Source organism: Ramularia collo-cygni, assembly GCF_900074925.1.
Source record: "Ramularia collo-cygni strain URUG2 genome assembly, contig: RCC_scaffold18, whole genome shotgun sequence".
Classification (NCBI taxonomy): domain Eukaryota; kingdom Fungi; phylum Ascomycota; class Dothideomycetes; order Mycosphaerellales; family Mycosphaerellaceae; genus Ramularia; species Ramularia collo-cygni.
In genome coordinates, this window is record NW_019716272.1 from 23,431 (window position 1) to 48,029 (window position 24,599).

Here is a 24,599-nt window from a genome sequence, read left to right on the forward strand (position 1 = left end):
ATCCGCGGGCATTGGCTATCTTCTCACTTACTTAGTTCTACTCATGCCGGACAACGTGCGAGTAGAGCGGTCGTCATGAGAATACGTTTTAGAAATAGGCGGCCTTGATAGCTCTCAACTACTTCAGAGGCGACTCTGGTAGTAGAGGGGGTTCCATCAGGTCCAGATTGGACGACCCCGGCGGGACCGACGCTTCATGACAATATGGAGACGCCCGGAAGTTTCGTTGAGCGACTTTCATATCAAACGGTCTGCGTGGGAAAGCTTAGAGGGCAAACCTGCGTTGCTAGCTAACAATGCAACATTTGGACAAAAGGGGGAAGAGGGTTATTGAAGGACGCATACTCGCGAGAGAGCGACGTGCCGTGTAGGACCTGCGCAGCTACCAGGAAAAGTTCCGGAGTCCTGAGCATGCAGGTGGTCAAAAATTGGGTTCGGTGTTTTCCCGCTCGACGGAAAGCGGTGGTAGGAATCACACGGCATTGCTGCACTAGCTCTTCACCACGCTGTGATATGTCGCTCTACGCTGAGTCGCAAGGTTTTGCCACTGCAAGTCGGAACCCAAGCATTGACACTCGCCAATCAAAAGCCACCAGGACCACAGTTGGAAGTACTAGAGTAGGTTGTGCTTCAAAGGATCTCTACCAAGGCTGGGATAACTCTTCGAAGCCTGCACGTGCTCGGAGGGAAATGTATAAATTTACAAGGCATAGTGCAATTGAGTGCGAGCTTAGCAGACGAAAACACCCGATGTTCAACGACATGCATGGAAGAGAAACCTCATACGGCCGAATATCTGCATGCAGAAACTCGTGTCTGATTCGTGACACCGGGTGATTGAGGAGGCGTAGGAGTACTCTCCACCATGCTTTCTTCACATCATCGGACAATGCCAGTGGGTTGTTCACACTTCGTGAATCGTGGGAAAATTTGATAACCACGTGTAGAATTCGCGTGCCTGGCGGCTATATTGGCCACCAGGCAACACAATTATCTCTACGACCAATTGGGGAAGTGCATTCGCTGAAAATGTCATAGCCGAGGCTTCCTGTACGGTCGATCGCGGTGGCGAGATTTCGTGAGACGAGGAACTATCCGCGTTCTGAGCCGAAAATGGTAATGATGTGCAAGATAATTCTGCTGCCTCAACAAGWGTTGTAAGCGAACATTCTCCGAATAGGACAGAATGAATTGTTACGGCCGACATGTATTCCACGTTGGGATCAGTTCGCGAGAATAATTCGGGAGCCTGGAGATGGTATCTGTACACGGCGTCTCCWGGAGACAGATATAAGTGACACTCCCTGACCAGAGTATTTGCTTCCATCATCAGCAGCAGCAACATCAACATCAGCAGCAACATCAGCATCAGCAGCAACATCAGCATCAACAGCAACATCAACATCAACATCAACCATCCTAAGCATTCAATCACTCCATCAACACTTCAAAGCACATCAACTCAACCCATTCCTCACACAAACCACCTATCCATCAACATGCTTCCAGCAATCATCGACTGGTCCGCTGCCGACTTCCCTGGCGTTGCACTCGGCGACAAGCTCCGCAACGTGGTCGGATACAAGTCAACATCCCCAAACTGGGGGAGATCACCAGCTTCTTCACCCAACGTTTCCGAGGCCAACACACCCGCATCATCTCAGCCCGGCTCCCGATCTGCTTCCATCTCGCCAGCGGAGCGCAAGACCAGCTCTCCACTTTCTCCCTCTAAGAGTCTGTTGTCCGGTGGTTACTTCGCCTTTTGATTGCACCATCTTCTAGCCGGTGTGGTTGAGCCCCTGGGCATGGAAGATCATTAAAAACTGGATGCTCGAGAATGGTCGGCCGGGGACGAGCAATGTCTGTCCACCCGACAACATCGCTTTTTGCGGCGACAGAGTGTGGGGAGCAACTTCGACAAGAATTCAAAAGGAGATGGGAGGTGTATGAGACTGGGTCATGTCGGGCTTCCCGTGTTTGATGCAAGGGAGTTTGTGGTTGTGGACGATATCTGAGCGAATTTTCTTTATTAAATACCCTGTTGCGCGTTTGATGCTACCTAATGATGAATTGAATGAAAGAATCAAGTCCGAAACATTCAAAGATTTCACTCCACACACCACTTATATCGTCTTTGCACTGCGAGCAAGCGCCGTACTGTAAGAGAGGGACTCTAGAATACCAGTAAGTGTCGAACCTTGGGAGTGGTAATTCTTTTTCAATCTCTGTACTGCTCTTTGAAGCCTTGGCGTGCTCAGGGTGGGTTTTTGTTCGAAATATAGATTCGTTTCGAAGAGCTACGACTTTCAGTACCGCGCCATTCGCGCGGTATCTCCGACATGGAGCAGAGTCGCCCGTTCTCCGTCTGCCTCTTTTACACGGTATCTTTATTGAGACATCCTTCTTAGTCGCCGTACAGTCCAAAGTTAGGAGCTTCATATGAGCAAGACCTTTTTGACGCATGGAAAGCCGTCTGCACCCCTGAACGCTGGCATGATCACAGTAATTTGGACCTGTGGGAGAGATCTGATCTTTGCATTCGAAATTGGGCATTGACAGCATAAGTAAACGTGAATACATTAATCGCGTGCGAAGAAGAATAACACCCGTAGTTAGGTGAATCCATCTCCAATCGCAAGAATTGTGCACGGCAGTCCATGCACCCATCTAAATGACAATCAAGACAACGAAGGATGAGCGGCTGATGCGATGTTCTGCAAATCTCGCGTCAGACACAATACTCCTTCTCTCCAGCAATCTCATCAGCCTCTCCCAATCGTAATGCTCCCACGCACCCCTATCATCAAGCCTAGAATATGAATACCGTTTGGAACCATCCTCAATCCTCTACCAACAGCACATCATCGTTGCCTTTACTGTCGACGAGCTGCCTTGCGCTTTTTCCAAACTTTTCTATCATTCCAAAGTGGGCACGGACATCCGCGATCCCAAGTCCACTGTCCACCACAGCGGTAACACAATTCTGCTTCACATGTACATCTGGGGTTTAATGTAAGTCGTTGCATGGTACAATGGCCATCTCAAAGGGAAACACGTACTTAACATGGAAGCAGCCTTTTTCGAAGATACATATCACCGCGCGACAGGACCAGCATTCCTTCCATCCCATTTTCTTCGCCAGAGCTCGAGTCTGTCGAATGGCTGGATCTTCGGGGCAATCGTCGTCTTCGTGTGCGTGGTTCTTGCAGACAGTACAAGTGATGGCCTCACAGGCTGTACATACTGCAAAGCCAWGTGCTTTCGAGATGTGCTTTGGACCGATGAATGATCCGCAATCTTTATTGCTGCAATAGATCCTATCCAGGGTCAGATTCTTCATTTGGGCGACCATCTTGTTAGCCATTTCTTGGTCGTTGATCACAATGTGACGGTGCTCTCATGGGTAAGTGTGCTACAGTAATGAAGCTGATGGTAGAAGCCTCAAGATACGAGACAAAGACGGATTCGACCAAGTTTTCCAGGCGCCGCTTTTGGAGGCTTTGCCAAGAGCTTTGATTCATTGTCCGACCTAGAGTATGCTACGCTTTTGTCACAACGCTCTTTATATAAGGAAAGTGAGGACTCCGCCATTGTATAGTGCTGCATCGGAGAATTTTGCGAGAAGTTGTGGAATCTGTAACCATTTTAGACACCTTGAGACCGGGTTGGCGTCAAATTTCACGTGCTGTGAGGTTGGCAGTTGAGCGAGTGACGAGAGCGGTCGTGCATGCAGAAAAGAACTTCTCCTGATTGGTTTGTGTAGGGCTTAGCCGACAAATGTGGTCGTGTTGTTGTGCAGTCGTGGAAGTGATTTCGTGGCCTTCTGGTGTTCGAACATCGTCAGCAGGCCGTCCAAGCGCGTCTCGAGGAGGTACCGAATGGTTTGGTGAGTGGCGGTTCAGGGGCGGCAGGTGAAGGCTGTACCGATTCGAGAAGCTCACGCTGGGCCATCCTGGCGGTGAATGGTGACAGATTGCGTGAGAGTGCGTATTTACGAGGAATATTCGAGACGAAGCATTTTGAGCAGCAACAGGAGCAGGAAGCGAACGTGAATTAGCACAGCACGTGATTCGTGGAACCCCTGGATTCGTGTCCTATGGACGACCGTCCTAGTTCTCATGAGAGTATCATTATTCGAAAGATGAACGCCTTATTCTTGCTTCTTAGCCCCATCGAGKTGAAGCTGTGGAAAATCGCTCGCCGATGCCCATGCTCCAAATCCAACCTCACAAGATCATCCCAAAGCCATGATTCGCCCCACCCAAAACGCTGATCCTTCTGTCATATGCGGCATAGCGGCGGAAGAAGTGAGTCTTGGTACGACACTCACCATTGTCGTGGATATTTGCTCGTCTGAAAGCTTTGCTGCGGTCAATTTTGAAATGATGACGCGAACGATATCGCTTGCTTTTGACATGGGCACGTGTCGCAAACGACTTGGCGAAGCGACTCATCATGCCGCGCACGCATGAAAGTAGGCCATGTTTGCGGTCGGTCGTGGATCTCTCTTCTGGTGCATCTGATGGCGTGAGTGGAGTAGTTTCTGTGGGTGTATGCTCATCGATAGGGTGGACGGGTGAAGCAGCTTGTGTGGGTGGATGCTCATAGATAGTGTTGACGGGTGAAGCAGCGGCAGCTTCGCCTGCTGCGGTCGCGAGATGAGCACACTGAGAGCGCACTGAAGATAACTCGACTCCAATGTCGGACATGGGCAGGTGGCTTGGGTGTGTTCTGAAAGGGGATCTCTCCTTCATGCTGGGTTGATGATCCCATGGCCCGAATTCGCCGTCTTCGTCTTCGTCTTCATCTTCATCCTCCTCGTCCGACCCGCTCTCGCTATCAAGTCTGCTGCTAACGTTTGAATCCAAGTCTGCGCAGCTCTCTGAATCATCCTGCTCATCTTCACTGGATTGGTAGAGTGACTCGACCTCGTAAAGCCTGACTTCAGAAACTGGATCATCCGGGAAAGAAATAGATCGAGACTTGCGACCCTTCGAAGCGACCGAGTCAGTTGGCTGTGGCCCCGTATTCCTTAGCGGTACTTTGTCCGCGGAATCGCGGTCGGTAACGGCGAGATGATTGACCGCTGCATCCAGTAGCGCGCGGAGGGTGTGGACGCCCGAGTCGTTGTCCATGTCATCCGCATCTCCCTGCTCTTCATGCTTCTCCAGAGCGCACCATGAAACCTTGAGCTGCTGCTCTTCCTTATCTCGGTCACACTCTTGCTGCGATATCTTGAATGCTCCCCACGCCTGGAGAACCGTTAGTTCGAGGCCAGAGAGTGGCAGTGAGGATCACCGGGACTGGCAGTTTACTTACCTGCTCGAGGTACTTGGACCCTTTTGCCTTGCCTACCGCCTCAAGCCTGCGCGTCCCCTCCAGCTTTCTTTCAGCTACAGACTCAACATTTTCTGCAATCAGGTCATCGACTGCCTCTCTGAGATCGGGAATGTCGTTGTTGCCACGCATATCCCAAACATGAGAACATTCGGCGTAGATGTTAGGATTTCTGTGCAAGGTGTCAGTCCTGATCGATTGAGGACTATCCTAGGACCACACAGCATACCTCAACAAGCTCTGCGCTTGATACAGACGCTTCATGCGGGCTCCGGGATATGGGTCGACAGCGGACAAGCAAATATGGTACTGAGCCTGGCACAGGAGAGGGATTTCATCGGCTCGAGATAATAGCTCTTTGTATTCTGCGCGTACGACAAGATCATCGAGATCCCAGGCATCGAGAAGCTCCTCATCAAGTTTGATCAAAGTTGCCCAGTCGGGGAACTTCCACGCCCGAGCGCGCTCCAGGAACGTAGGATCGGACATTGTGCGCTTTGGAAGTCGAGTTGTTTGAAGCCTTGGTGTCAGAACTCAAGATGGAGTTGAGAACATGACAAGGCAAAATGGTCGTCATGTCAACGGAAAGATGCTGGCGGACCATCGTTTTTCCGAGACCAGGGTCCCCCGTCGGGCACAGCCAGACTTCGCGCCACCTCCCGGTGAATGGGATAATTTGGTCATTGAATGATCATTGACCATGGTTCGGTCCATTCAGATCACTGGCGAGGAATCCATGGGCATCAAAGGCTCTCCGCTCCCCTGCCCATTGCTTCAGCTGGTCATAACTCCGGCACGTTCGCGATACATCCCATCCGAGGAACTCCTGACCGTCAGTCTTTTTGACATGCGCAGGCTCGATGCTTGAGTCCGCGGAACACATCAGACTTTGCCGGAGGTACTCAAAGCAGTGGCCAGCATGTTTATTCCGCTCGAGGCCAAAATCAAAGTCTTCAAGGCCGTCATGGTCGCTTTGCTCGGCATAGTACGCACGACGGAGGGTGTACAAGCAATGCAGCTGGTGAAATACACTCACGACAGAGAAGTCGGGTGCCAGCTCGGTGTTATTCACATATCCAAGGCCGTCTCGAATGGATGTCAGCATTCCCGATTGAGTTGTTGATGAGCACAAAGACGCTTACTGGGCAGCAAGGAATCCCATGCAGGCTCGGTCTTGCCATGCTCCGGTACCGACGTGAAGGATGTATCAAGCTGAAAGGTCTTTAATTCAGTTCTGACGGGCACTGTACACCACATGTCAGCGCACGATCTGACGCTCGCAAATGACTCCTCACCTTGAGGCACTGCTTGAGCATTGCCTGGAGAGCCTTTTGCTGAAGATGTTCTCTGCGCTTGCAGACCAAAGAGCAGACCGGCCGAGAAGCTGACAAGTCCTACACAGAGGGCTGCCAATATCACAAGCAATATCTTGACTTTGCCACGGTGTGCCCTGACATGTGCCCTGACAGTCTTATCTGGGATCACTTCCGGCTGATGAAGCAACTTTTCGCCTTCCTCTGCATCACCTCTCTCAATACTCTCACTTCGCACGGCTGATGACATTTTGAAGATGCAGCCACAGGAAGGGATTGACAAAAGCAAGCTCTCAGCTCAGTCAGATCGAAAATGGATATTGCCGGAGAACCTTGTTTGTCAGCCGTCAAGGCGTCCAACAGGCTGAGCGGCTGCTCCAAAAGTGGTGTACATGAGACCAGGGTTCATGGGGCCAATCTCAAGACAGCGTCACAAGTGGTATCCCATGCCGGAGCGGGGATTCTCCGCAACACGTTCCTCGCCATGATGACGGATGAGAGCATGATTGGTGCGAGACGAAGATCTTTCCGGTCTCGCAAGGAACGCCCTAAAAGTAGCACCAATTCCTTCGCGTGGCTTGAAACCCAAACTTAGTAGCCGTCCATGTTGATCTTTGCGTGGCTTGTTGGATAAAACATCCGGCTACTGCACCACCCTTCATCCTCTTCGCTTGATTTTCAAACTATTGCACATACAGACACAAACAGACGAGCGCCATCAAGCCACAAGCCACGACACCAGCAACTGCCCTTCAAAAACACATTGGTCGAACTCAATATGAAGCTCTCCATTATCTTCACTATCATCGCGACTTCATTCGGCGCAATGGCCATTCCAATCGCTCACGAAGAGATCGAAGCTGCACAAAAGGCAGGAAGCGCTCGTAAGTTTGCTCAACAACTCAACTAGAGGTGTTGCTAACATATCGTAGCTCATCGAGTGGATTCAGCGAACAGAGTCGACACCGTGCTTATCGGTAATGGATATTGAAGGAAGTGGGTGTGTTGGAATTGAAATGTTTGAAATATTAGCGAATTTGGCATTCGGCATATAGCGCCACGGTGCATTGGGATGCCAATAGGGCTTCTGCTGGCAGATATTGAGACAGCAGTAGGTCGCCCGTCGATGCTGTTGACATGGTAGCAATAGTGTGGAGGAGCTGTACACAATCAAGATCACAAGAATCGCTCGTTCGCTCTTCATATTTGGTGTCTCGTGGAACCCGTTGGGTCTCTTCGGTGAGTGACCAAATCTCACAGCCTAGCACTGGTCAGGTTACACGGTTACTTCCTCAAATAATGAAGTCAGCCAAGATTGATCGGTCAACACGGAGGATGTGGTCTGGATCTAGCAGCGGAATACCAACGAGATCCGGAATGAAAGTGGACAAGCGGTGGCTTTGAAGGATGGGCCGGAGTGAAGCTTATCGAACGCCACCCCTTTTTGAACCAGGCAAACACGCAGATCTTGAAAGCACGAGTTGAAGCTGTGCGCAAAACTCCAATTTTGATATATTGCTCACATATGATAGTTGAAGTTGAGAGCGCTACCTCTCGTTCCTATTCACTTACTCACCCACTCAAATTGATATGTCTGCAAGAAGTCTAAAAGCTTTGGCTCAGTCCATACTCGCCAACGCCGAGAAGTTGGAGAGCTATTTCGAGACCAACAACCTTCCTCAACCCTCATTCGACGAGCATGCTCCGGCTGAACTTCCTCTATCGAGCGAGATGTTGGTCGTCCGGCGTCAGGCAGTGGACGATGCGATCGAGTTGCACGACTTGTTGATCGGACCTGCCATGCTATTACGTCCTGTTGTATGTAACATATAGCAAAGATCAAGAATAGGCCGACTGAGTGTTGTCAACAGCTCAATGGGACTTCTCTCCAAGCAATCTGGGAGTTTGATATCCCTTCGAAAGTACCACTCGACGGATCGATCTCTTTCCAAGACCTCGCGAAGAAAGTCCCTCTGAAGCAAAGTGACCTTCAACGAATGCTGAGATTCGCAATGGTGTACCATCACATCTTCCAAGAGAAGACCCCTGGGATCGTCTCTCATACAGCAGCCTCACGACTACTTGTGGAAGATCGGAATGCTCGAGCTGGCCTTGGATTCATGTTCGACGAATGCTACCAATCCTTTGCACACACCATCGAGGCGATTAAAACCCGTGGGGCTGAAGAGCCAGGCGATAGTGTAAGCTTAGATCTATATCTTACTTCCTTCCATCCTTCAATCACTAAAAGAGCTTCTTGTTCTAGGGTTGGGCAGTCTCTCGGGAAGTCAACGTCCCACTCTGGGAATACCATACAACTCACCCGGATTTGGGAGAACGAGCTTCCGGTGCCATGGTAGCATTCACAAAAGGCTTCAATCTCGATACAAGAGCCCTTACCAATGGCTACGACTGGTCTACAATCGGTACTCTTGTCGACCTCGGTGGAGCAAACGGTCATGTAGCTGTGGATCTTGCCCGTGCGAATCCAAACCTCCGCTGTATCGTCCAAGAACTTCCAGAAATCGTCGAGAAAGCGAAGAGTGAAATTCCAGCCGATATGGCGGATCGAGTCTCTTTGGTGCCTCATAGCTTCTTCGATCCCCAGCCAACACAGGCAGATGCATATCTCTTCCGACAAATATTCCACAATTGGAGCGATGTGTACGGTTTGAAGATACTGAAGGCACTGGTCCCAGCAATGAAGAAAGGAGCGAAAGTCATCATCAACGATAACATTGTCCCGCCTCCTGGAGTATTACCCCCAATGCAGGAGAGAGCTGTGAGAGCAATGGATATGATCATGTTAAGCTTGTTCAATTCCAGGGAGCGAGAAAAAAGTGACTGGGAGAACCTTTTCGCAGAAGCTGATCCTAGATTTTCGGATGTGAAGGTCTGGACGCTGAAGGGATCACAGTTGGGTCTGGTGGAGGCTACGTGGAGCGGATGAGGCGGATGATAGTACTGTTCATCATGACAGATTATGGTGCGTCATGATCAATGCTAAACTCATTCGCTGGAATTCCATCCTCTCCATCATCGCAAAAGCCGAAATGCTCACCGAGAGGGATGTCCTTGACAGAGTCTTTGTAGCAGGCAGAATTCGCACTGGTCCAATCTCTGAGTTGTTCCCAGCTGCGGCACTTGTGTATCTGGCCATCCCCAGCTGTCATATCTCCGAATGTGTAGAGAGGCGTGCTATCTGCGTTGCACACTGTAGACTGTGAAAGGATCAGCAAGGGCAATTCGCTTTCAAAGGCGCAACTCACCTGTCGTAGCGCGTCAAAGCAATGCTCAGCATGATGCGGGTCATAAGTGTATGGTCGTCCTTCCACAGCTTCGTAGAATGTTTGCCTGACAATTTTCTGTCCAGAAAGAACAGTTAGTAACGAATCTTGGGACCGGAAACCTCCCTTTGACATACCAGACAATGCAATTGATGGTAAGCCTCAATCAAATACACTCCTTTCGAATGGTCACTGGGCAAATACATCGCCTCCGGCCATCCATCGTTCGCGGCTTGATCCCGATCAATAGCCACGAAACCATGTGAAGGCTTGATATTGTTCCAAAGTTCATCTGCTGCTGTTCGATTCGCCGAGTCCCATCGGCTATGCCAGAAGAATCGATTCCAGGCTGTATCAAGAGATTTTGTCTTCGCTGATTAGAAGTCAGCATCGGAACTCGGTTCAAAACCTGCTCATGACTGACCATATCGTCCGTGGGGTGGTAGCTCCGGCGTCTCGCCCTTCCATACTTGCAATGCCAGAGCAATATTCAACAAGATTGATGCAGTTACCGACACGATGAGAAGTAAAGCGCCACTCCGATGCCATCTCCCCGTAGGCTTTGGTGCGTACTCCGGCAATGCCTCTCCTTGTGATAGCTTGCTATACTCGGCCATTTTTTTTTTCGACTTTCGTTGGAGTCGCTCGAACAACACAATCGTCCGCTTGGATGTCCTTACAGGATCCACCGACGACATCCTCGCAAGATCCTCCCGATCAATCATCATCAGGCCTTCCGCGTGGCTTGCGAAGATCACCTCCCCCAAAAGCCTAAATCCACATGTACATCGCCGGCTGCAGCCACCAAATCCTTCCACTGCCGATCACTCACGAGCTTCGTTCTATTTCGGTTTAGTGGGATGTATGCCACCTCAGCACCGTTGCGATGAAAGCGGGGGCCAACAAAGATCAGCGATCGCACCGCGGAGAGCCACGCAGCAAAAACGTGTTCCCCGTCCATCACATGGGAGACTCGAGGTCGTAAGCTGGCAAGGCGGCCGAGCTAATCCTGCGTGCTTTTGTGCGAAGGATTGAGCTATTGGGAAAGTCAATTTTCTGGTCGAGGGCCGCTCTCGTACCAACAGTGGAAGGGAACTCCGGTAGTTCCTCTGAAACTAGGTGGTGATAAGCGGTGGTACGCCCTATCTTTACAAACACCTCCGGCGCTCCTGTTTTCTTCAATCATATGACTTTTCACCGGCAATCATGTCGTACGTGACCACTGCCAGTATCATGGGCGTGGCCATCACGTTCATCATAACCAGTTTGGCAGCTGTGGCGACACGCTTCTCTCTACGGCTCAGAAAAGGTGGACAGGTCGGTGCTGATGACTGGTGCGCATTAGCCGCGATGGTGAGACATCCATCAATCAATACGTCTCATGGTGTTCGCTTGGCTGACAGAGACATCAGACACTGGTAATCGGAGCGTGTAGTGTCTGCATAGCTGGGGCAGCAACAGATTCCATCGGAGGCCACTCCCCAGACATTGGACTCGCGATCTTCACATACCAGGACGCTCGTCAATCCCTGAATAAGAAGGTCAGTCAGCTCATTTTGATCCACGAGAGTCGGCTAACATCCCTCCAGCTCGAATTCGCCTTTTACGCCCTTCTCATCCCAGCTTTKACTCTCCTCAAGCTCTCGGTCCTCTTCTTCTATCGCCGAATATTTCAAATCAGCCAGACTTTCCAAGTATGCTTCTGGATCTTGACTGTTGCTTCAATCGCATGGGGCGTATGTGTCTCTCATTCCCAATCCATTCCGGCTCTTACTGATGGACAATGATAGGTGGCATTCTTCATAGCCTGGGCGGCTCTTTGCGAGAACAACTTTGACAACCGTCTCATAAGCCTGATGACTTTGACCACCAAATGCGGAGATACATTCACCATGCTCGTCTGTCAAGCTGTGATTGATGTGGTTGTAGATTTGGGGATCATCATCCTGCCGATCCCCATTGTGTTGAGGTTGAAGATGTCGTGGAAGAACAAGTTTGCAGTATTGGGTGTTTTGCTTGTCGGATCATTGTGAGTGTCACCATTTCTTCCAATTGCACCGTCACTGATTATCGTTTAGGGCCATTGGCTGTGGAATCGCTCGCGCAATAATCGTGGGCATGATCCTCGGCMCACCAGTCCTCTCCGTCCCATCCATCGCAGGCGTGGCAACAACAGACTTTATTGGGATTGTCTCATTGATGATCTTCTGGGGTCAGCTGGAGTTAGGTGTGGGCATGGTAGCCATCTGCCTCCCAGTAATGCGTCCAATGTTGAAGGGCGAGAATGTCATGTCAAAGCTTCGAGAGCTCAAGTCATTCATCTCCTTGAGTGGTAGTTCGAGAGCAGGATCATATTTTAGTCGAAAAGGTTCGAAAGCCTCGAAGAGTGAAGATAGTGATGGTGCGACGTTCGAGGAYACGGATACGATTGAGAAGAAGATGGAGTATAAGGTCACTAGTTCGAGAGCGGATTCGGCGGTCGACAGGGGGAGGGAGAGTTGTATCTTTGATGACGAGAGATTCTCCCCGCTGCAGACTGTTGATGTCTGAATGAAATGATGGCTCTTCAAAAGAGTGCCTCTGGTTCTTTTCCGTCTCTTCATGCAAATCTGGACATTTGGTCAAACCGCGCCAGAGCGTCGTAGTTGAAACACGGGAGCTACTTGCGGGCCGACAACAGACTCTTCCTTCACTCTGCAAATGCCCATTTCCTGATGTCCTCGCTACTTTCTCGCCTTGACAATTCATCTCGACCTTGGCATCAGCGAGCGATTTGGGCAAAGGGTCATTACCCGCATCACCTAGTATCTTCAGTGTAGTGAGCCAACGCTCCATCATTAGTAGCCCTCATATACGTCGTGTATAGAAATTGGTGGCTGGCGTGGTTTGTCAAAAACGCCCGCATCCCAACGAGTGCACGAACCCAAGCTGCTAGAAGGCTCACACCTTATGCGATGAAGACATCCATTCGGTCGTAATGTGACATTGCACAGAAGACAGGCCGTGATGTTTGACCGCACCGGTGCAATCGTAGCCACTGATGCTGGACAAAGGCGGTCCCAACGCAGAGAATCAGGGCGACTTTGACCAGAAAGGCAAAGCCTGTACTTATTCGTGGAACCCAGGCTTGAGATATCTTGGCCTCGGAGGTAGCTTTTTCCATCGAAAAAGACGCACATGAAGTGTTGCACCATAGCGAAGCGATTGCAAGTCCAAGAAAGAGAGCACACAACATCACCATGGGGGCCCTCCAGCTTTTTCTTCTTTCGGGAGTGTGATCTCGGGTCTATTTGCGAAGAGAGTCTGCGCCATTCATTCTTGAAGGCCACTGATGCATAGCTGAGTTTGTTGCCATTGGAGGTTGACATTCTGCTATGTGGGTTGGGTGAAGCAGGGTAGAAGTGATGAAATGAGACGAGTCCACCAACATAATCATGTTTCCTAGGTCTCTGGCAGTGTTGGCTCCGCCATGTAGTTTTGAGGTGCAAGTGCAGAGCCCTACTACTACCATTACTTTGTAGGATTTGCAGAGGAGCGATTGGGAGTGGCGGATGGCGGTCGGTCAGTGTCGTATTGTTGAAGCTGCAGTCGCCTTCAGTTTCGTTCGGAGAGTAACAATGAAAATGCGGAAGAGAAGAAGACGTCCAACCGTTCTTTCACCATTGAAAATGATATTTCCTGCCGCCTTCTCACAATCATAGGCAATTCATCGCCTTCAGCCGATGCGCTCGCCATCTTGTTGTAATGTTGAAATAAAAAAGATGTTTGTAAGAAGAACGTCAGCGGCGATTGAAGGAAGGAGGATTCCCGTCCTGCCAGCTGTTCACCAACACCTTTGCCGCTTCCTGATGTGATGACATTTCGACGGAGCTCAGGATGTACCATGTGTTAAAATGCATTTCAGACTTTAGCTCTTTTAATTCTTATGCTTTGCATAGCTCGAATACGCTACGAACAACCTACGAACGCATTATTTAGTAATATTACCGCCCTTAGTGTTATCCTTTTCCTTCGTATTATACGCTAGGCCTATAAAACGCTTAATCTTGCCCTTTAGCGAGTCGAAGGTAGTAACGAACTTCTTTAGATTGCTATCTAGCTTACTAACCTTCGTAGTTACTTACTCTATCTTACTAGCTAAAACCTCTATATCGTATCTTATATCCTCTAAATCCTGCTTAAGCTAAGCGACGCGCTTTTTATCGATAAGTAGTAGTAGTAGTAGTAGTAGTAATAGCTGCTTAGACGCTTTATAGGCTAGCTTTCCCTTATAGCGGTAGTAGGCGTATACTTCGCCCTTACTAGCTTCGACTCTATATAGCGAATTTAGTAGTTCTAGACGCGAGCACCTATTAAAAAGTTAGCGAGTATAGGCGCGAGTAAGGCACGAATACTTACTAAGTGCACTTTTATGTAGCGTTAACACCTGTATTTATTTCTATAATGCGGCTAGTAGCGTCGAATTTACGGAGGTTCTATATAGCGCTCTTACGTAGTAAAGGGGAGTCGGGGTCGACGGCATTATTAAGCTAGCTATTCTATATACTAGCGGAAATTAACTAAAACTCGCCCTCGTCGTACGGGCGGACGAGCGTTTAGAGGCGTAATTCGATTAACGCGAGCTACTTATCGGTAAGKATGTCTATTATAATCGCGGTATGTTCGTAGCGGAGTCGCTATCGCGGAGGGGGAGGTAGTAGTAGATAAAGTTAAAGTAACGGACGAGATAAAGTTTTAAGTACGGAGCGCTAAGGCGGCGGTAATAGTAAGGGTAACTTACTACCCCCGAGATCTCCGCCGAGACGTTAGGTTATTATAAAAGTAAGTGAAATTAAGAGCAATTAAGAGCGAGTATACTACAAATAGGGCGCGAGTAGCCTCCTTACCCCCCTTAATATCCTTCCTAATATATTTCCTATAGCATTATCCTTACTAACTATTACTAAGCCCTTTTACTACTGCTTTTACTACTACTTTTGCTTCTACTTTTATATACTAGTTTCCTATTAATATTTCCTTAAGGTCCTATTAAAGGTCCCCTTAAAGTCCCTTTTAAATGTCCTAAATCGAGGGAGTTAGAGGCGAGTAGTACTACGAACGTAGGGCGAACGAACCTACTACTAATCCCTTTCGTAATTACCTTATCTAGCTAACTGCTCGAGTTCCTTAATATCCTCTAGTGCCTCTAGTCCCTTAAATAGATCCTCGTTTACTTCCGTATAGATACGGGCATTAATTAGATTAGTACGCTAGTATCGAGAAGTAAGCGGCTTTACGCTTTCTAGTAGGTCTCCGTAGGTACGAAAGTATATTCGTAGTACTACTCGTAGGTGTAGATAGGCCTATATATGTACCCTATCCCCGTTTTCGTCGACTGCCTCTTCGGATATAATACTAGTAGTACTATCGATCTACATTATAGAGGCATTATAGCACTAATTAAGTATCTCTACTAGTAGGTATTTATTAAGGTTAAAGCTACTAATATCGTTATGTATTAGTAATAGCAACTCTTCCGGAACCGGTATGCCTTATTAGGTATATAGACTACTAACTAGCTCTAGATAGTAATAAAGTATAAAAGGGATGCTACTAACGGTATGCGGTCGGTTGTTCTACTTCCGGATACAGTAGTAGTTCTATAGCTCGACATACTTAAGGATAACATCTCGAATAATTAGCATATATATAAAGAGTAGTATAATACGATCGGCCTTACTCCCTTTTATATATAGCCCTCGGCTATGTAGTTCTTTAAAGTGTTCGCGCTATCGACTAGTAAAGGCCTGCTATTAGTTCTACTAAGCCTTAATACGCTAGTTTATCTTACTAGTTCCGTAACGAAAGCAGTCCTCGAAAGTAAGGGGCGGCTATGTTCTTGTTATTTATTATAGTAATCGCGGAGGTGTTCGTAACGTACTTACCGCCTCTTCGGGTCTATAGACTTATTACCGGAGCGTAAGATGTATATCTATAATATAACGAGTCTCCGCACCTCGATTAGTTTAAAGAATATAGGGCCTAAAAAACCGTAAGCAGCTACTCGCTATATATTCGTACCTATATTCGCCCGTATATTACCCCTAATACTTATAAAGCTTTAAGATATTAAGCCTAAATAGAGAGCTATGTACGGCTAGTAATACCGATATAAATCTATACGATGTATCTCGAGAACACGTTAATATAGCCGTACACCTAGATGCTAAAGTACTTAAGTTTAWAGTACGTATCTATCGACTAAGCGTAGTTTAGCCTATAAGCTGTTCGTAGGTTACTCGTATGCTACTTCCGTCTTATTCGCCGCTCTTCTACACCCTTAGGGTTAAGAACTATTAACACCTTATATAGCCGGTCTCTATTAACGATGTTATATCGACTACGGAGCTCCTTATATAGTATCCGTCTACTAAGCTTAAGGATATGTCCTTTATCTAGCTCCTTCGCTAATATTATAGCTATTTTAAGCTCTACTACTACCTAGTCCCTAGCCTCTACCCTCTTATAAAGGCCTATCCTCCTACGTATTCGTACTACTATTCGTAGGGCTACATTATACCTATCGACCGTAAGCACCCTACTAGTCTCGCTATCGGTTAAGCGTATAATATAGAAGCAATATGTAATACGCGATTATAGTAGTAGTATAGTATAGACTAGGGGTCGTTTTATACCGCGAATACCCTACGACTTTATACGCCGGTTTAGAGTACTTAGCGAAATATCTATACCGTAAATGTCCTTTAGATCGCGGAGCATTTACTATTAATCGACGCCGGTATACTAGCGGAGCTCTATAAGAGTCGGAGGTTATCGAGAATAATAGGGGCACGGCTAAGGGGGGTCTAGTTCTAATCTATCTATAGCGGTAAGGTGTCGGTAATACGAATACGTATACGAATAGTATACGATCGCGATACGGCTAGCTCTATAGTGTAGAAGGATAGCCGCGGTGCTATAAAGGATTTTCGGATCTCCTTAATATTTGTTATAGGGGGGGGGGGAGCGGGGTAGGGACGTACTCGTACTATATTCGCGCTACGACTCGATCGGCATCGAATTTATTAGTTGTTCTTATTTTTACATTTAATCGCTCTCTTTCCCGTATCCGCGGTCGTTCTAACGACAACATATTTACTAGTTATTAATTATAGGGTCTAGTCGCATCCTCTACTAGATCGAAGATCTACTAAGTAGCACCTCGCTATTATATCTGTAATCGCAACCCTAAGAACTATCGAACACACCTACGAATATAGCTACGAGTATATATACTACTATATTAGGAACGGCGCTAGTATAGTCGAAGTTCTGCCTAGAGTCTAGCTTATAACACGACACGACGTACGGTGCCTACGATTACTACTCGTAGTATAGTTAATACAATCCGCGAGCGAAATCCCTTATACGTACCGAAAGGGCGTCTACGGTAGCGCCTCTAAGCTCTAGTATAGCGGCGAATACACCTACGAATATAAGAACGAATACGCCTACGTATATAGCCTTTACTTTAATACCCGATATTGCCGAGCGACACCGAATGCTAGTAGCTCTATCTACGCCGCYAGATTATAACTAGTACTCCGCTAGTAGACGTCTATTATTATATCGCTAGCTATCGAGCAGCTCCTCTACTTAAACCTCCTCTAGGACGACCTCTACCCCGAGGAAGCGTACGACTATAGTTACGACTACTTAGCGAATATAGTCTACCGTTAAGGTATTTGCTTAATACATTAAGGTTTTAAAAGAAGGTATAAAGGAATACTAAGAGCCTTTAATTATACACGCCGTAAGGGATAGTTAGATAGAGGATCGTTTTATATAAAGCGGTTAGAGCCTTCTAGACTTCTTACTTAATCGTATAAGCTCTTAACTAAGGAACATAAGAGAGATAGAGGACTTCTTTAAAGTACGCCTTATTACTAGCTTTAATAAGCTTACACAAACGCCGTCCTTTATAAGCGACGTTACACTTAAAGTAGACACGTTAAGTAAGAAGCTTATTCCCTTTAATATAACTAAGCCGAAGGGGTAGTTAATGTAGCACGAGTTCTTTATTATTACGTTTTAGATAAGCTCTAATTCGAAAACGAAGCTCTAAAGAGAGAAGAAAAGATTAACGGCTAGGGTAGCGAGTATTCGAGTAGCGAGTGTTACTACGAATAGCACTACGATTAAGTAGGAGCCTACGATGCCTTTTAGACAGCGTCCGCTTAAAGAGGCCTTATAGACTTAACGTGTAATCGATCTAAAGAATCTACTAGATATGCTTAACCTTACTACGAGTAGTCCTACGAAAGGCATAGCGAATACGATTAAGGTAAACGAGGACGAGGAGGATAGAGGGCGAATTATACTAAGGCTATCGACGTCGCTAGTATACGAAACAACTCTATTACTAATACTATCGCTAATACGACTAACGTAGTAACTAAAGAAGAAGAAATAGAAGACTTACGCCGCTACTACTATTAAGCCGTTGTCGATAAACCTACGTAGGGGTAAAGGGGCTAGTTAATTCGCTATATGTTCGTATAGGTGTTCGGCTATATAGCCTAGGCCGCATTAGTTAAAATAGCAAAAGGGAAGTAGTTCTTTTTACTAAAGATACATAAGAATGTTAGTAAGAAGAACTATTTTATACTAAACTAAGGAGTTAAACTAGAGCGCAACTAGTAGGCTACGGTACCGACGTTTAATAGAGTAGTAAGAGTTTTGCATATATATAAAGCCGTTTATAGTCGCCTAGTATTCGCATAGTTATTCGTAGCTGTACATTATCTTCTAGCTATATTAACGATGCTAAACTTCCTTTAACATTAATAAGCGGTCTTATAGCTAGTTAGTTACGCTATAGTTCAACTCTAGGTATTAGTATTTATCCTAGTCCTTATCGTTTAAACATCTTTATATGTCTTTTAAGGGACATAGACTAGCGTGATTTTTTTTGCTACGAATACCCCTACGAATAGGCTACGAGTTCGGATATACTTAGTAAGTATGTAGTATTCGTAGTCCGTTCGTGTTAGTGTTCGTTAGTAGCAATCTATAGTTTTTCCACGCTTTTTTTAGACGTTTATATAGCGATAACTACACGAACTCTAAAAGGATACCCTTTAAACGTAAGGATACAACGCTTTAAACATATTATAATAGATTCACCGAGTCCAAATGTTATTACCTAGTGTGTGTATATAGTACGATCGCGAATACCGCGCGAGTGGATGTGAAAGTTGGGATTTCGAGTTTTGAATTCTGACACATGGTACATCCTAAGCTTCTTAATTTCCAGGGTCTCAGCTTAGCAACAATCCAATCCAATCCCTGCCCGCTTGCTTGCTCGACCTCCATCTCATCAATCTGGAACCTCGACCCTTTCTTACACCACAACCACCACAACACATCAATTAATCATGTTACGAATCGCACAACTCTTCTCCGCAGCCCTTGCGGTCGCAGGCGTTTCCGCCTCGGCCGTCATTGACCTCAAGCCATCCAACTTTGACTCGATTGTTCTCAAGTCCGGCAAGCCCGCGCTGGTCGAGTTCTTTGCTCCTTGGGTATGTACAGCAGCAATGCGTACAACCTGGCTGATCAATGCTTAGCATACTGACGTCAATCTTTCCTAGTGCGGACACTGCAAAACCCTCGCACCCATCTACGAAGACCTCGCCAGCTCCTTCGAATTCGCAAAGGACAAGGTCACCATTGCCAAAGTCGACGCCGATGCCGAGAAGGAATTGGGCAAGAAGTATGGAATTCAGGGTTTCCCAACATTGAAATGGTTTGATGGAAAGGGTCTTTCCGAACCCGAGGACTACAAGAAAGGTCGGGATATCGAGAGCTTGACGGCTTTCATTGAGGAGAAGACGGGATTGAAGCCAAAGGGCGCCAAGAAGGCCGCCAGCGCTGTTGAGATGTTGAACGATGCCACATTCGACAAGCAGATTGGTGGGGATATGCATGCCATTGTTGCTTTTACTGCTCCGTGGTGTGGACGTGAGTACAATCCATTGCTTGACATGTTGTATCATGCTAATGCATGATTAATAGACTGCAAGACTCTCGCTCCTGTCTGGGAAAAGGTCGCTGCCGACTTTGCATCCGAGCCATCCGTTCTCATCGCCAAGGTCGACGCCGAGGCACCCAACGCAAAGGCCACCGCGGAGAGGTTTGGAGTCAAGTCTTATCCGACCATCTTCTACTTCCCCAAGGGATCTTCGGAGAAGGTTGCCTACAGTGGTGGTCGCTCTGAAGAGGACATTGTTTCGTTCATGAACGAAAAGGCCGGCACTTTCCGCGCTCCAGGTGGTTCCCTCAACGCCCTCGCCGGAATCATCCCATCCCTTGACACTGCCGTCTCGAGCCTCAAGTCTGGGGGAGAGGCAGCATACGCAGAGCTTGCCAAGCAGGCCGGTGCGCTGCAGGGCACTTATGCCGAATACTACGCCAAAGTCGCCAAGAAGGTTGAGGCCAACGCCGATTACGTCGAGAAGGAGTCCAAGAGATTGGCAAAGATGATTGAGAAGGGTGGTCTTGCGCCAGAGAAGCTGGACGATCTCATCAGCCGGAAGAACATTCTCAGCAAGTTCATGGGTGGCGAGGAGGATGGTGTGAAGAGCGAGCTTTAGAACAGTCATCTGAATAGTGCGGTTGCGTTCGTGCTGCATTTTATGTCGTTATGGAAGCTGATAACGGGACGCTGATGGGGCTGCGGCTCGAGCAGCAACAGTCGTTCCTGGGACGCGAGCGAAAAGCAGGCGCAACACGAATCATTTATTGATGAATAAGAACATCCAAGCCCTACGTACCTGTTCTCATGGAGGTACATCAAAGATTGCAGAGTGATACGGTACAGCTATACTCCCTTATTCTCCTCCACCTTCCCCTTCGTCTGCACATTGTCTCTCCTTCGCCGTACCCTTCTCACGATTAGGTAGACAAGAACGGTGAAGAGCCCACAAACTCCCAGCGCAACCAAGCAAGCCGACCACCTCAGCCTCGCATCTTGAGTGATCTCTTTGATATTCATGCCGAAGATCCCGGTGATGAGCTGCAGAGGCAAGTATACCACAGCAAGCGTAGTCAATAAGGTCGTGCGTGCGGCTTGTTGCTTCATAATCCTCGAGTCCTCTCGCATGACCTCGGAGTCCCGTGTTGAGATCAAAGCCATGAAGAGCTGGATCTCCTCGTTGGCTGTTCTGGCAACGTTGCCGAGARTCGCCTCGAGTTGGGTAAGCTTGTCAATCAGCGACAATGCACTGATCCCTTCCTCGGCGGATCCAGTAATGTTGAGACCACCTTGGATGGTGACCGCGCCTCCATTGTTCACGTTTATCACTTGACTGTTATGTGATAGCTGGCGTATGTCAGAGAATTTCAAAGGCATATGGTCACAATCACAGCTTACCTTCCCGTCTACACGCCTGAGGGGCGCCATGCCGGCAGCAAGAGAGAGTTTGGCTCCAACGCCAGCCATGGAGCCCCTCAAGTACGCTAGAGTGCGTCGAAACTCGCCCAAATCTTGCAGTGTTCCCTCTTCCAACGCTCGAGATTGAAGATGCMTCATATCTTTCTCGCGCTGGGCAACGATTGTCTGCCACTCGCTAACGGTGAGTAGGGCGTGGAAGACTGAGTTACGTTGCGTCACTTGTTCAGACGTATTGCCCATGAACTCAACCACATCTCGATGGGCGAGATTCGCAAAAGCCCTCCGAAGAACCTTGTATGGATCAAACAAGCGTAGTTTTCTATCAGGCTGGACTGTCATCGGACGTGGATCGTCTAGTCTTGTGTCTGGTATTCCGAAAGCGCATATAGGTGCATCTAGTAGCACAAGATCTGCACTTCTGAATTCAGTAAGGGCCACGTCTTCGACCCGAAGGAAAACGTACACAATCCGTCTCTCAGCATACAGCATGAGATACGTGTGCTTGTACGATTCCACTTCGGAGCAGTCCCTCTCGAACCAGACTTAGTGAAAAGCTCAGTCCTGTAGTTTTGATGGCTGGTCAATTGCTTCGTAAGAGCAAAAGAAAAGGCTGACTCTCCGCCATTGTTCATTCCGGCATTTGGGACCGGCAAGCAGATCCCATCGAAATGTGAACCATAGCATGAAGTGGCGGCGCCTTCCCTCGGGCTCCAATGTAGTTCCTGGTTGATATGTTCCAGCTCAGTATCGTTTAATGAGCTCTGGGGGTACTCTGAACGAGCTGTATGTTGGTGAAGAAATGCGAGCAGGTCAGGGTCTGGGAAGGTATCTTTGATCACAGAGACGACATCATCATTGATCCCTTGAACTACGACTACACTCCCTCGCGCATGCTGCTGGCCACGGAGCCGCATTTTGAGTTCGTCGAGGTTAGCCATCGCTTGTTCATGGGCCCAAGGGTTATACCAGTATCGTGACCTTTCCACATTCCGCGGTCTCCTTGGAAGACTTGGGTCGTTGATCAAAAGTGAATAGAAAGGATCCAGAGGGTCCATATCTTCGTCCGGTATGTGGTATTTGTGATGCTGCGGAGAGGGTATCCCGGGCGGATCTGTTCCACGCCCGGATGAAGGGCGTCTAGCTGTAGATGAATCCATGGCGAGTAGCTGTTCAGCCTGTGTGGTAACACTCCTAAATGTGCAAGTACCCTTTTTAAGGCTTTGAGCTGAAGTGTGGCGTCCTCAGCTGAGCGCTAAGATTGAAGGAGTGCATGTGGGCGCTGTTCCAGACCGCGATGCATGTTCTTAATCGGAGGGCAGTGCTATCATTGCATATTCATGCAAATTGTGATCAAGGTACTTTTGTGAGCAGCGACGCCCTCAGATAGGTAAACAGTAAATGCGTTAGAAGCTGCTAGCGTGGTATGGTGCTGATGAGCTTGAGCTTACAGCGCCTCCAGCGAGATGGTCGAGCCTCTGCCGGAAACGCCAAGGCCTGACCAAACAAGAGCTTCTGGAAGGCCTTCATGATCATATGTCGGATCTGTTGGGTTGAACTGGTGCTGCGAACGGAGACGCGGAAGCTAAAGGCCAGCCTGAATCTGCGTGGTCTTGGCGCTTATGTCATGCCGTTAGTGTCGATGAACTTAAGCACCCTCGTACCTATCGAGCAAGACAACAGCATTCGAGCCCTTCTATCATTACTAGCACCGTCACAACGAATTAGGCGAACCCGACGAACGACACTACGGAGGTACAGTGCTACCCACGCATCGAAATGATCTTGAGTCCGGTCTATCGAAGCGTCCAGAAGGTCGTGATGGGCTCGGGTTCCTCGTGAGTTCGGTGTCGGGTTGCAGGTCATGGTGCGCGGAGTACCGCAGCGATTAAAACGATCATGATCGGACAAGGCGGTAGCTCGCCACATTCGACCATAGAGCCATCCGTATATATTCAACGCTCTGCCGAACTAACCGTGCCGAATCTCGACCGACGACTAGGTAAACCGACGACCAGGTAACCTAAAATGCTCTGGCCTATTGAACCATGTAATCGTTTGATCAGTACTCAGGTGGGTGACCACTAGGGAATCCCAAATGTTGAATGTCTCTTTTTGTTCCTCTTTTGGCCTGTAAATCGGACTTTCGCCGGCTTCTCAGGGGCGTCCGGCCAACTTCAAGCCCTAATTTTCGTAATATTCTTTATATTAGTACCTAGCTTTAAGCTCCTTTAACGAATCCTTAATTAGCGCTATAGTTGTAGCGTAATAATTCGTCGAAGTTGTAGTATTATTTGGCAATTAGACGGAAACGAGCGTTTTGTAGACCGTGCGTAGTGTGTATCTAACTTCTATAACTAAAACCATCTTTTCCACTCTAAAATTCTTCGTACTTCACTTCATAGACAACATCAATCACACTGACCATGGCCTCTCAAGTCCATGACGACCAAATATTATCTTCTCCCCGAGCCTTATTGCCTCCGATCGAATCATTATCGAAAGCCTCTCCATCTTCCAAAAACAGGCAGTTATCTTCTTCCCAGGACGGCAGGCCACAGGACGGGACAGTGGACTCGAATGACCTACCGCAACAGGAGAAGCCTGAAGTTCAGCAAACACCTAGAGATAAGCGTAGGACATACGTCCGACCGAACCTTCAACCAAATGAGCATACCCATAATGCGGACGGTTCCTTGACTAAGTTTGGCATAATGATGGAAGAGGTGCACGAGCGACAATGGGCTTTGGTCAGGAAACCTCCAGATAATCCACCTCGGAGAACTGAAATTCAGTATTCGCCTGAAGATGCGCTTAAGAGATTCCATCACGGACCGATTCAGCTTTCCCATCGTTCGGACGGCAGCTTGACTGATTTTGGCAAGAGATTAGAGCAGGAGAAGGCGGTGAAGAGCAAAGATTGCTCAGAAGGGTGAAAAAGCAAGAATCCGAGCTAACGGGAGCTTTTTGCTCGTACAGTGTCTTGACCCATCCGATCCACAGTAGGTCCTCTCGGTTCGCTGTCTTTGCAACTTTGATTCGTTAGGTTTGGTGAGGAGGATGCGGGGAGCCAGCGGGCGCTATCGTTCGCATGCAGGAAGACGCTGTATGCAGGAAGACAGGAATGTTGTCGTTGTTGCGAGGTCCGTCGCTCCTTTCAGATCGACCATGGACTCTGATCAACTCGTCGACTGGGGCGATAGGCTCCCGATCGGCCAGGTGCAGCAGAAG

At 48.1% G+C, this 24,599-nt stretch overlaps 9 protein-coding genes; 5 read left to right on the plus strand and 4 right to left on the minus strand.

The window, feature by feature from the left end:
- Window positions 1–1,499: 1,499 nt before the first annotated feature.
- RCC_09443 (uncharacterized protein) lies at window positions 1,500–1,766 on the plus strand (the record flags this gene model as incomplete). Its single annotated transcript, XM_023774685.1, has 1 exon — window positions 1,500–1,766. The coding sequence occupies one exon, from the start codon at window positions 1,500–1,502 to the stop codon at window positions 1,764–1,766; it is 267 nt and encodes an 88-aa protein (XP_023630453.1).
- A 1,107-nt stretch (window positions 1,767–2,873) lies between these two features.
- On the minus strand, window positions 2,874–3,364 carry RCC_09444 (uncharacterized protein; the record flags this gene model as incomplete). XM_023774686.1 has 2 exons in its annotated part: window positions 2,874–3,000; window positions 3,060–3,364. The coding sequence occupies 2 exons, from the start codon at window positions 3,362–3,364 to the stop codon at window positions 2,874–2,876; spliced, it is 432 nt and encodes a 143-aa protein (XP_023630454.1).
- Window positions 3,365–4,226: 862 nt separating this feature from the next.
- Window positions 4,227–5,826, minus strand: RCC_09445 (uncharacterized protein; the record flags this gene model as incomplete). XM_023774687.1 has 3 exons in its annotated part: window positions 4,227–5,252; window positions 5,320–5,509; window positions 5,567–5,826. The coding sequence occupies 3 exons, from the start codon at window positions 5,824–5,826 to the stop codon at window positions 4,227–4,229; spliced, it is 1,476 nt and encodes a 491-aa protein (XP_023630455.1).
- Window positions 5,827–6,028: 202 nt separating this feature from the next.
- On the minus strand, window positions 6,029–6,900 carry RCC_09446 (uncharacterized protein; the record flags this gene model as incomplete). XM_023774688.1 has 3 exons in its annotated part: window positions 6,029–6,423; window positions 6,480–6,581; window positions 6,633–6,900. The coding sequence occupies 3 exons, from the start codon at window positions 6,898–6,900 to the stop codon at window positions 6,029–6,031; spliced, it is 765 nt and encodes a 254-aa protein (XP_023630456.1).
- Window positions 6,901–7,428: 528 nt separating this feature from the next.
- On the plus strand, window positions 7,429–7,641 carry RCC_09447 (uncharacterized protein; the record flags this gene model as incomplete). XM_023774689.1 has 2 exons in its annotated part: window positions 7,429–7,534; window positions 7,583–7,641. The coding sequence occupies 2 exons, from the start codon at window positions 7,429–7,431 to the stop codon at window positions 7,639–7,641; spliced, it is 165 nt and encodes a 54-aa protein (XP_023630457.1).
- Window positions 7,642–8,240: 599 nt separating this feature from the next.
- On the plus strand, window positions 8,241–9,600 carry RCC_09448 (related to sterigmatocystin 7-O-methyltransferase precursor; the record flags this gene model as incomplete). XM_023774690.1 has 3 exons in its annotated part: window positions 8,241–8,468; window positions 8,522–8,851; window positions 8,917–9,600. 3 exons carry the CDS (start codon window positions 8,241–8,243, stop codon window positions 9,598–9,600), a joined length of 1,242 nt encoding a protein of 413 aa, XP_023630458.1.
- Window positions 9,601–11,143: 1,543 nt separating this feature from the next.
- Window positions 11,144–12,487, plus strand: RCC_09449 (uncharacterized protein; the record flags this gene model as incomplete). XM_023774691.1 has 5 exons in its annotated part: window positions 11,144–11,290; window positions 11,350–11,478; window positions 11,527–11,673; window positions 11,728–11,966; window positions 12,016–12,487. 5 exons carry the CDS (start codon window positions 11,144–11,146, stop codon window positions 12,485–12,487), a joined length of 1,134 nt encoding a protein of 377 aa, XP_023630459.1.
- A 6,866-nt stretch (window positions 12,488–19,353) lies between these two features.
- RCC_09450 (probable Protein disulfide-isomerase tigA) lies at window positions 19,354–20,571 on the plus strand (the record flags this gene model as incomplete). XM_023774692.1 has 3 exons in its annotated part: window positions 19,354–19,500; window positions 19,570–19,939; window positions 19,994–20,571. 3 exons carry the CDS (start codon window positions 19,354–19,356, stop codon window positions 20,569–20,571), a joined length of 1,095 nt encoding a protein of 364 aa, XP_023630460.1.
- Window positions 20,572–20,798: 227 nt separating this feature from the next.
- Window positions 20,799–21,710, minus strand: RCC_09451 (uncharacterized protein; the record flags this gene model as incomplete). XM_023774693.1 has 2 exons in its annotated part: window positions 20,799–21,299; window positions 21,351–21,710. The coding sequence occupies 2 exons, from the start codon at window positions 21,708–21,710 to the stop codon at window positions 20,799–20,801; spliced, it is 861 nt and encodes a 286-aa protein (XP_023630461.1).
- Window positions 21,711–24,599: the final 2,889 nt, after the last annotated feature.